The following is a 12,581-nucleotide window of genomic DNA, read 5'->3' on the forward strand; positions in this document are numbered from 1 at the left end:
TTTTTTTAGGAGAAATACATTAAATGAAGGTATAGAACAAAAACTATCAATACCTTAACATTAAGCAAAAACTACATCACTATAAAGCTTAGAATAAATGTATATATAATCATGGAGTACTTTATTATTATCTAATATTATATGCAATCACTTGTATATAATATTAGATTTTCAATAAATTTAATTTTTTTTTATCTATTTCATATTTGGAATGCAATGGGATACTTCCTGGTTTTAAAAAATAACAATTTAATCAAAAATATTAATTAAAAAATATCAATTTTCAGATGAATAACTTCGACAGTAATAAATAAAACTACAGCTGAAATTTTTATAAAGTAACATAAAACCTTAAGATGCAAGAAGTCATAATTAAAATAATATAATTAAAATAATAAGAAGTCCAAGAAAAAATTATAATAAGACAAAGTAAGACTACTCGAATAAGGAATAAAATAAAAATGATAATGACTGTCCGAACATACGACAATTCAAGCATAAACGAGCTACAACTGCCAATGTTTTGAAGTATGTAAGATGGCCGACGGTTAATTTCGCGGTTAACATTGCCGAGCTTTCGGCTTCACGAATTTCTGCTAGTGTCTCCTCCATCTACTCCTAGCTCCATGCCGAGGAACGACAGCGCGAAGCGCTACCGCTCAGCCACCGGACGAAGTTTTAAGATGATTAAAAATGTTGACTACGCATTCGTATTAATAATTATAAAATATATATACAAGAAATTGATAAATATATTATTCCAAATCTATGCATACGTATGTATATTATTGAAATTGTATCAGTTATTGAAAAAGAAAATCAAAAATTAAAAAATAATCACATTAAGTAAGCACAATCTGGTGCATAATCATATTCTATCAGAAGCACGCCTTTATAAAACTAGACATTCGTTGAATAAAGTGTTTTTTATTCAAAATGTTTTATTTATAATTTCTTTACTAAATTACAAATAAATTATTAAATGACTAAAAAGAAACATCGTATTTTATAGTTTGAAAGAAATAAAACTAAAAAGATTAACAAACGATTATTAACGAAAAAAATATGAATGAAATTTTACACTACGCGCGAGAAGTCAAGTTCCTCGCAAGTTTATCACATTTTAATATTAATCGCCCCATTTAATCATTTTTTTATTGTCGCCAAATTATTTTTTTAAAAATAATTAATTTTAATTTTTTTCAGCTTCTAATAAATAAAAACAGTTGAAACTTTAGATTTTTCTATTGAAAAATATGTAGATTATTATGGTATAAAAAAATTCATACCTAATAATTCAAAATTTTTTCATCCTCAATTTAATTAAATAATAAAAAATAATTAATAATTATTAAAAATTATTTTTTTCATGAAATTATCTTTGGGTAAATGAGTTTTATGAGTGGGCGCAATTTTCTTCAAATTGCTTTATTAGTTTTGAAAATATGACTAAAAACGTAAAAAGTGAAATTAACATTAACGGGTACGAACTTTGGATCGCTCTCCTGACCAAACTATGGGGACCATATTTCCTAAATTGCGGCTACCCCCTATATTTTGAAGCTTAGAAATCCAAATATGTAAAAAAAATATACATGTTTATTCAGAGAAAGTACGTTTTTGTGTCTGATTTCGTAACTTAATTAATAGTTAGCACTAATTAATTAGCATATTTGAGGTCACCCCCGGGAACCATTAAGATCGACACTTAGATCGTGAAAATCCGATCATTAGAACAAAAGTTATTCAGGGTGATATCTTTTTTTTTTTGCGGACTGTACCTCTCTCTTCTGGTGCAAATGGAGAACAAGCATTAACTCCAGGTCATTTTTTAATCGGAAGACCGATTTTGGCTACGGTAAAACCTAATTTAACAGATTTGTCAGATAACTCCATAAAACGTTGGCAACGTGTAACTAAAATGGTCCAATATGTCTGGCAAAGGTGGCATAGAGACTACCTAAATCATTTGCAACAGAAGAATAAATGGTTTTTCCAAAAACAGAATATTTCGTTTGGGGATATAGTATTGGTTAAGGAAGATAATCTTCCAATTAATAATTGGTTAATAGGAAAAATTGAGAAATTGTTTTTTGGAAAAGACAATAACGTCAGAGTTTGTCTTGTGAAAACAAAAAATGGCATATATAAAAGATCAATTAAAAAATTGGCTGTATTACCAGTTTCAACTAATTAAGCATTTGTCTATTCTGAAATTATTTTTTTTATTGTGTTTCTTCTTTTATTATTATTATTATTCTAGTAAGCAATTACACTTGTGAAATTTTAAATAATTTATGTCCATATATATAGCTTTTGTCATGCATATATTTGATTAGTTGTGAAACTTAAAATTTTCACTACGTATGTTAATTTTCAGTCATTGAATAGTTTTGTGCAATGTCTTGACAATCTGACAGACCTTCCACGGTGGGGCAAAATATGTTAGATCTCAAAAATATACGCCCCCCACTCCACTTTGCATCTCTGTCAGAGAGGCAAGTATTCGTTCACTCAAGAACTTCGAACAAGGAAGTTCACTTGTCAGCTCTCTCATGAGCTACCTTTCATTGTTTACTGCTATTGCAGCAGTCATAATAATTTTCTTCGTGTATTATATAGTTCATTTATGTTATTAAGTTTGTTTAATAAACGTTAAATCAAAACACTACAGTCCGCTTTCTAATACATACAATGCACAGACGGAATACAGATTTTTCCATTATCTACGCGTCTACCTGAAGTATGCTATGTCCAGCCATTACCTCGTATTCATAGAAAAATATTCTCAAACATATTTGTTATGCATTATTTGAAATAACTACATTTTTGACAGCATCAAGGAAGTATTTTTCAATTATCAAGTTTGTCATAGTAGTTAAACGAGTTATCTATTATCAAGAGATTAAAAAAATACATTTTGTTTCAAAATGCGTTTTCTCAAATATGTTTGTTAAAACATGACTTTAAAACCGAAATTCCTCATATTTTCCTACGAAAATTGAAAAATATAACTTTAGATTTAATTATAAAAAGGTCATTTATTGCAGATTCTTTAATAATAAAATATTTTTTGATTTGTTTCACCAGGTAAACTCAAGGAACAACATAAACGGCATTTAGGCGCAAGGTTCACGTCTATGTGTCGTGTTTATTTCGTATAGTTACACTTCTGTAAAATTTTTATGAAACTAAATATGTTAAAATCAACGGTAATTGAAATAAATAGCAAAAGTTATTATTATTTTTAGAGTAAAATTAATGGAGAAATATGTCTGAGGTAAATTTTGACTATGGATGGTGTTTTCAATAGAAATGTAAACAATAACAATCTCGAGCTCGGGACCTACTCTAGTTCCGGTTAAAAAGTTTGCAGCTGCTTACTACATGTTATTCTGATAGGCGATGTTTTCAAACGGATAATTTTGTTTTCAGTAAAAGAAATAAATTAGATAATTTCTGAGCTCAAATCTACCGTTTTTCATAAGATATTAATGTTATTATGTAATTCTGGGGAGTTTGGAGTGAAAATGTGTTTTAGTTATTTTGTTATTTATTATTAAAAAAGGTGACATGGTTGCTAGATTTTGAATAACTCGCTTTTTTGGCAGTCTTGATTTGGCCTCTTTCCATTTGTTTATTACTGTTTGTTCGTGTTGCAAGCTGTGCACCATCTTACGTTAGTGTTAACACTTTTAGTATTGTAAACACAAGTATTGTTAGCATTGTAAACATAAGTAATCAAATACATTGTTTGCAAGAATCTCAAAACACAATGATGCCAAATGGCTTTAAAATACAACTGAAACAGTAACCCGGAAATTTAGGCAGTCCCGAGCTTGCAGCGTTCCCTAGTGTCTAAAACACCATCTATAATGAGTTGGCATGCCTGATCCTTAGAGGAGTAATTTAGGTAGAGAGAACCAGTCCCCCATCCCTCGTTGCAAAGAACATCGTCACGTGATTCCTGGACGACTTTTCCTCCAGTAAACCCTATCCCCAGTCTTTTACTAGAGGTGGATTGATGAGATGCGTTTTGCACTATAAAATTTAAAAAAAATGGTAGTATACTGCCGTGCATACGGGTGAGACGAAAAATTCATTCAAGGAGGACATTTCACAAATAATATTTTTATACTTTTATACTCACTTACAAGCATTTATTTGCAATTTTTATGTTAGCATGTCAGGTTATGAAATGAATTTAATTGGTTTTTAACTAGTCATTAACCAAGTTTTTTAAGATTTTTTTAAAATAGAAATTAAGAAATGAACTAGGAAAATGGCTATTAATTAAATCGTTTTTATATATATCAGTATCTAATAAAAACTCGTTATAGTTAGAATTATTCCTGTAAAATCTATGAATTTGATTGGCAATAATATTAGAAAAAACCTTATTGGCTAAGTTAGAGTTGAAATCTATGCATTTTTTAACTGGAAATTTAAATTCATTTCTTTTGTCAAAAAGTTTAAATGTAATATTTTTATCTGCATTAATATTAAGAGTCAAATCTAAAAAATTTGCTGAAGAATTACTATTATTTGTTTTATTAAGAATTAATTCATTTGGATAAATATGTTTTGCTAGAATATCGAAATCATTAAAATTAATAACTAATAGATCATCAATGAATCTGAGAAAGAGAGAATCAATTGGAAGATTAACATGTGATTTTACAAATCTATATTCTTGTAGAAAAAGAAAAATATTGCAGATGTTAGTACTGAAATTATTTCCCATGGGAATACCATTAATTTGTTGAAAAAGGTGGTCATTGAAAAGAATATAATTGTTGTTAAGGTTAATATGTACTAGAAAGTTCCAGTTATCTTCATTAATAATATCACTGAGATTGAACATGCTATGAATTTGAAGAAGGTCATCATGAATTTTATTAGTTGGAAGGGAAGTATAGAGGTTTTCGAAATCAAAACAGTGAATTGAATCTACATTTTTTAAAACCTGAATGCTATTTTTAATATTCCAATTTAAATAGTTATTATTTTTAGTAAGTTTATTAATTTTGTTATAAACTTTTTTAAGAATGTTCTCAAAGTAAATACCGATTTTTTTCATGTTACTATTAACGCCACTTGCAATAAACCTGAATTTGGTTGGAGTCTTATGGAATTTTGGATTGGCAAAAAGAAAAGGAAAATTGTTAATATTATTTGGTTTAATTTTAAGTCTTTTATAGATAGCATTAATTTTATTAATAATAATATCACTGTTGGTGTTAAGTTTTTTGTAGGTAATATTGCTATTAAGTTCATTGGAAAGAAGTTGTTTGTAAAAAAATTTTCAAATAATTGCAAAATTATTACTAGCTTTATCAACAGTGGTTATACAAAATTTATTTTGAATATTTTTAATATCTTGTCTTAAAACGGAGTTAAAAATTAAATCCTTTTGAAAAATTAATTTGTCCCTTTTAATATTGATTTTAAAATCTTTAATGATATTCTCTCTCCATTCAAAGAAACCTTCAATTGGGAAATTATGTTTGTAAGATAATTTTAAAATAAAATCATCGAGATTTTTAATAAAAATGGAAATAACTTTGTTTTTAGAAGTTGGAAAAGATGGTCTAAATTTTGAACCTAAAGACATAAATTTTTTAATATTATCGTTGTCAATAATATCTAAATCCCCTGTAATAACGTGTTTATGGAAGTTATCAAAAAAAGGAGTATCTTTAAAATCATCACAATTACATACATAGTTGAAATTATCTGTAGCTATATTCCTATAATTACAGATTAAATTTTTTAGACTCTTAGTGTATCTGAAAGTTGGTTTGCAATTAAGTTGGATAGGAAGAAGGTTTTTATTTTTACCTATAATGGCATTTATGTTAAGATTATTAAAAATTTTATTGGTAAAATCTAAAACAAAATAATCTGGTTTGGGTAAATCCTTGTGCTTATAATTATTCTTAAACCTATATCTAGCTAGATCTTCAACTAAGTTTAAAAAATTAGAAAAATATTGATTTGAATTAATTTTTACTTGATCTAACTTTAAAAAATTTAAAAGTTTGTTGTGAAAATTAAGTTTAACCCCTAGAATTTTAGTTTTAATAGATTTAATAGCATTGGGTTCATCATAACAATTAATGCAATCATTAACAAAATCTTTTAAGTTATATTTAATTTTATTTTTATTTTTACTGTTACCTCTTTTTCCTCTATTATTATTATTGTAATTTTTAAAAAGTTTGAAAATATTATAAATACACTCCTTATTATCAAAAGATTTAAAATTGAAGTTAGTATTTAGACCGTAAGGAAAAATAGATTCATTAATAATCATATATTTATTTTCAGCCTCAAGACGTTTTTTAGGGTTTTTTACGAAATCCAGAACCTCTATTGAAATATTTTTAAACCCGTGTTCTGAAAAATGTTTAATTTCAAGGCTATTGTTATTATTACAGTTAAACTTATTTGTTAAAGACCTATGTAAATTAATTCTTTTGTGAAGGGGTTGGGAGGTTTGTCCAATATATATAACATCACAAATTAAACATTTAATTTTATAAATACAGTTGGTAGCCTTTCAAAGAGGGGAATTTAAAGAAGAATTAGCACTGACGAGCGATTTGCAGGTTAATCATCGATTATCCTTACATTTAAATTTATCATTGGAATTATTAGCAATTTGATTAAACTGAAGCAGGGTGCTAACCTGAATCAGCAGGGGACCAAAAAATTATATAAAAAAATATACAAAATTTGGAAGAAAAATATCTCTTTAACAAATAACCGCGTGCATAAGCAACAGGGGAAAATTTGTATCTAGGAGAAAGAAGCATAAAAACATAAAAAGAGTATTAATCGCGCAAATGCAGCAGAAATTATTACCCTAAATAAACACAAATTAACATGAAAAACATGAATAAAATAAAAATAAAAAACTAAATAAGAAAAATTAAGCATTGATTAAAATTAATTATAAAAGGCTCTCATTTTAAAGTATGTATAAATGTTAGGGTAATATTTTTCAAAAATTTAACTAAATATTTTTATAATAAATAAAAATTAAGAAAAAATAAAAGATAAGTAAAGCAAAGCTTTCCCACAATAGCCCGTTTTTTATTTTATTTTATTTTATGACCGCCGTTGAACAGCCTACCCAATTTTTGGGTTTACGACTACCAATGTTTAACGCCGTAGTCTTGTAATTTTGAACCAATGCAGAAGACAAGGAAACTCCTGGATCGGTACCCCCAGAGGTATTGAACAATAGCCCGTTTAGTGTCTGAAAGTCATAAAGGTTAAGCTAGCACAATTTAATGATCAACAGTCATAATAGCAACAATGTGGTTAGCATTGCGTACCGCCCGCCTTTACTTCATGAAAAAGCTGACCCATCGATCTGAACCTGAATTAATAATTCTTCTTTGTACTAATAGAAGACACACATTTTCTTTTAAATTACTTTGTTTTTAGTAACAATTTACGTAATTATTTAACTCAAATATAAACTTGCAAAATTTTTTATTCACACATATTCTGCATTTTAAAAATCAGATACTAAATGTGTAGTGTATTATGAGATTTTTTTTTCAAATCATTTCAGTTAATAGTTTCAACTTCAATTTAATTTTGAAAAAAATTGTTGCGTAATTTTCAGCATGTTTCTTTATTATTTTATTTGTCTAACAATAATTTTAAGACCACCCAGTATTAATAGCTAACTGTTTATACGTAGAATTCCTAAAGATGAGATAAAACGAAAAGTATTGGAAGTAAATGTCCACAGAGAAGAATTCACAGCATCCAATAATAGTGTGTTATGCTCTAAGCATTTTAATGCGGATTCATTTGATAGAAAAAGATTCTTATATTTTATGACCTTTTGAAAAAAATAAATAATTAATACATATAATCATTTGCAATTGTTTCTTTATATTTTACATACTTTCAAATGCATCTTCGATTCAAAAAATCATTATTTTTATTTCATTGTTTGGTAAAATCATGCTTAACTAATATGTTAATAGCTTTAAAATCAATTAAAAGCAAAGCAATTAAAGCAATGCAGCAATTAAAAGCAAATAATTAAGTGTAGCGCACTTATTATAATGTATTTTTATTAGAAAACTTATTTCTTACAATCACGAATAAAATTGGGAAAGCATTTAAAATAAAATAAAAAAAGAGAGAAAAATCTTAAAAATATTCCTGTACGGCGCGACCGCCAGCTATAAATCTTCCGCCAAAAAGGTAACCCCCATCTTTGAACAAGTTTTCCGAGCCCAAACAATAGACTGGCTCTCTCTACCCTTATATCTCCTCTAAGGCCTGATCAGTGGCAGCTATGTTTTGTTAATCTTTATTTTGTTTAATTGAACTTCTCAAAAAATGTGTTTCTCTTAATCTAACGTGAAGTCATTAAAAAGACCAAGAAATAACAAAATTTAATTATTTTAACTTTATTAATTGCTTTGGTACAGGCTTGTGCATGCTGATTAATATCGATTTATTGATTATTTACTTTTCTATTTTCTACCCCGTGCGCTGAACTGGTATTCAGATTGTAAATAAATAAAAAAAATTTAAACTAGAGTGTTTTTCCAAATAATACTATGTAACTGAGCAATGTTAAGGTGTGATTCAAAATGGGAATCAATAGAACAAGCAGTAAATACAATTATTACATTAATATCAATAAAAATTGAGCTGTGGTGAGTCGTAAGTTTGTAATTTATTTCAGGTGAAGAAATATATTTATCCCTAAAAACTGCCTTGAGAGCTAGGCTTGTTAGTTTAAAATAGCTAAATACTTTTTTTAATAAAAATACTATTTACTTCAATTATAGTAGCATACTAAAAAAAAAAGAGTTCAGTTAGTCAAATTTTTACTATATAGGCAGAAATCGCAGAATAGTGCATGATAACAGCATTTTCACAAATGAATATTTTATTTATTGATAATTTCTATTTTTGCTTTCCATTTTTTGATTAAATGATTATTTCTTCTTTTCTTAATACATTTTTTATAAAATAGCATTATTTAAAAGCAAAATTTCATCAATTTTATTTTTTAACTTTTGAACCTTTCATATTTTTGTATTCCATGTTTGATTATTATATAATGTATGAAATACTGCGAATTTATTCTATGATTATAAAAGGAATTGTATCACCGAAAAGACTGAAACTATACAAATTGATATTAATTAATAATTAGGTATGTCCTTCCCGTTGCTTTGACGGTGGATGAAAAAAAAAAAACACTTGAAAAAAAGGTACACAAAAAAATACCTCATAAGTAACTATATGAATTTAACAGCCTACTCAATGGGCCCGTTAAACGGCAATTTAAAGTAATGAAATATTCATTCGAATAAAATTATAAATATTTTTTAAAAAATTTTAATGCATAAGGATTCATTGAAACACGTCATAGTATTTAGGAAAGTGATTACGGTTCTTAACACCTCCACTACGCATTTTTTTAAAATAGAAGAATAACACTGGGGACCAAATTTTTTGCTGCATTTAGTGCTTGATCTTACCGAATTCGGATAAGGGTATTTCAAATCTAAAATTAGTAATGTTAGAAAAGTTACAGATTTTTTTTCCCAAACCGGTATTTTCGGTATAGTTTATTTATTTATTTTTTTGTCAGGATATACAAGTTCATGAAGAACGAATAGAGGTTTATATTAAAAGAATTCTTAGAAGAAAGGTTCAAAAATTAAAAGAATTCGTAGGGAAGTATAAAATAATAATAATAAACATTAAAATAATTTTTTCAAATAATCGATTGCATGCTTTTACAATCAACAGAGATAAATATTTAAATTGAAAAATGAAGAAATACAACCATTATTATATTTTATGTTATACTAATGCAACAAAGTTTGGTGAGTTGCTTGGCGAATATTTCACAATGAAGCTTTTCGTCAGTAGAAATCTTTACATAAAAATCGAAATTATTTATTTAAAGTAATCAAAACTTTTATCGGAAAAAATTATAATAAGTTTCAATTTTATTAGTTTAAAACAAATAAATATTTTAAAAGAAAATTTATGTACAAAATAGCTTACTGAACAAAAATGATGTGTGCTGGTTGCTGTTATGGTAATGGTAACTACAAGGTGGTCATCTCATCGTGTGAAAGTATTTTTAATTCTGTAATTTAAAAGGAAATATTATTAAACAAAAAAACTGTTCAATTTCAGTACTAAAATTTTTTATCCAATCATCCTCTTCATCAACATCACCGCCATTTTTATTTACATTACCATACATCACATAAAATTGAAACGCCATAAAAAGCAAACAATCTGATTGGTCCAAGTGTGAGTTGTTTTTAATTAAAGGCAATTTTTCTCTCAACGGAGAGAAACAGTTGCTGATATTTCAGGCAGCCATGATTTCTTTATCACACGAGGATTTTCGAGCAAGTAGAGGATAGCAATTGCCTTATCGGTTTACTTGCCGATAATTTTCATCGTGTGATATACCCATAAGCAAAATCTTATACAAAATTCCAGCTAAACTTTTTAGCATTAACTATTTTAATATTCCTTTAAAAATGAACTATTTTATTAATATCGAAAGGGAAATTACTTGGTCCAACTGAATATTTGGTACATCCCTATACACTAAAATATTTGTGTTTCTTATAAAAACTCCCCCCCCCCCCATCAAACTTCTTAATTCACACCTTTTTTTTTTTTTTTTTACATAACATTGCGAGTCTCAATTTCTGCATTTAACTTCACAATTCAGAAAAAAAACCCATAAACTTAATTTTAATGCAACAATAACAAATTTTATAATAATAAGTTTTATAGATATTCTTAAAATAGTATACAGTTTTTTATGTTCCATAATAATATATAAATTATATCTTAGAGTTTAGGAAAATTCAACTTTTTCCAGCTCCATAAATAATTTTGTTTCATAAAAAACTAAATAATTTTTCATAATTAAAGTAAATTGATTTAATTATAATTTATATTATATCAAGAGCACTTGTAAAGAAAATTTGATTGATAAAAATTTCATACAAATTAAGAAATATTCACAAGATTTTATGAGCCCCAATCTCAAATGACAATAATTAACAATTATTTTGTTTCTGAATCTATTGATCTAGAACTAGATTTTGAAGAAACCCACCTTTAAAAAAAGTGGGTTTTCCTGCAATAGTCATCGAGCTCACTTCCGAAGCCACTCCATTAGTCAAATGGAGTGAAAAAAAATTGTACAAGAGAATAGATATGGATAATGATTTGATTCTTATCTGTACCACGATGAGGGAAATAAAATTGTTTGTTTAGTAGCGAATTGGTAAAAAAGTTATTCACCTTTTTAAAAAATTATGTTTTACAAATTTCCCGGCAATTTTTTAAAATTTTATTTAAGATAAGGAATCAGTCACTTCTTATTGTCTGCTAAGACAAAGGGATCATTTGTAACAATTGTAATTAAAGTTAACAGGAATAGTTTTGTTAATTTTAGTCAAGTGCAAAATTTTCAACAACTATAATAATAATAATATGTTAGGATTTCACTTTTAAGAGCAGCATTTCATTTAAAAGCCTATACTTATTTATTTTTTTGCATAATTTTCCTTAATGCAGATATTTGTCTGTGTATTTAAAAACAACTCTTTCAAATTCCTGTAAATCAAAAAAAAATTTTTTTTTTCTGATTTCACAATGAATTGCATGGGTGATTCTATTTTAATGAACAGGATAATCACAGATAGCAATAACCATTTGATTGTCATCTTTTAAATATCTGCCTACTCACCTGCATGCTTTACAATGCTTCAAAGGTGCACACAATGAGACACCTTTTTCTTTTTAGAAACTTAAAAGGCCGTTTTTTTCATAGTTAAAAAAATTCAAGAAAAGAAATTAAAAGAAGAGCATTTTATTGAAGCTACACCAAAAATTATTCATAACAAATATATATTATATATAGATAGATAATTATATCCACTAAATCAAGAAGGAAAAATTAACAATAGGAAGCAATCAAATACAATGTACATTTTTTCTTCTTTTAAATAAAAATGCCATATTTTACTCAAAAGAAATAAATTGCAATTTAATTGAGGATCAGTCAAACACAATAAGGGGATCACAGTGTTGCTGCTGTTGCTCCTGGTGTTGTGGGGAGTGAGGTAAAGCATCTGGGAGCATGGGTTGGTTTTGTTGCATCATAGGCTGCTGCTGAGGAGGCATCATTTGGACATGTTGGGGTGGGGGCATCATCATCTGATGGCTCATGGGAGCAGCAGATGTTGGAATTCCTGGCTGTTGGGGAAAAGGTGCTCCTGGAGGCATTGACACAGGGACTGAAATGACACAGACTTCAGTTAATGGTGGTATAAAGAACTTTATGATTAAAAGTTGTTCATTCATCAATCACATTTCCTTGTATCAGTTACGGAATCAGCCTATCTTAAAACATGCTTTTTGTTTCTACTTGACGTTTAAACTTGATTTTAGATGTTTAAACTTGGGGACGCAGTAAGTGATCTTATACTGCAGCCCCTACACCATTTTTATAATCTTAAGTAAATGATCTTATACTGTACCTAGACGCC

At 27.6% G+C, this 12,581-nt stretch overlaps 1 protein-coding gene across 2 annotated transcripts in view; it reads right to left on the minus strand.

The window, feature by feature from the left end:
• Positions 1-11,886: 11,886 nt before the first annotated feature.
• Hrs (Hepatocyte growth factor regulated tyrosine kinase substrate) overlaps positions 11,887-12,581 on the minus strand; it is a 71,045-nt gene continuing 70,350 nt past the window's right edge. For both annotated transcript variants that reach the window (XM_087156748.1, XM_087156749.1), the window contains one exon: positions 11,887-12,329. In XM_087156748.1, the coding sequence (XP_087012874.1) occupies positions 12,091-12,329 (239 nt within the window). In that variant the 3' untranslated portion in view covers positions 11,887-12,090. The remainder of the gene's footprint in view (positions 12,330-12,581) is intronic.

The sequence above is a fragment of the Parasteatoda tepidariorum genome, chromosome 2 (genome assembly GCF_982258835.1).
Source record: "Parasteatoda tepidariorum strain Cologne lab strain chromosome 2, Ptep-v5.0, whole genome shotgun sequence".
Classification (NCBI taxonomy): Eukaryota; Metazoa; Arthropoda; class Arachnida; order Araneae; family Theridiidae; genus Parasteatoda; species Parasteatoda tepidariorum.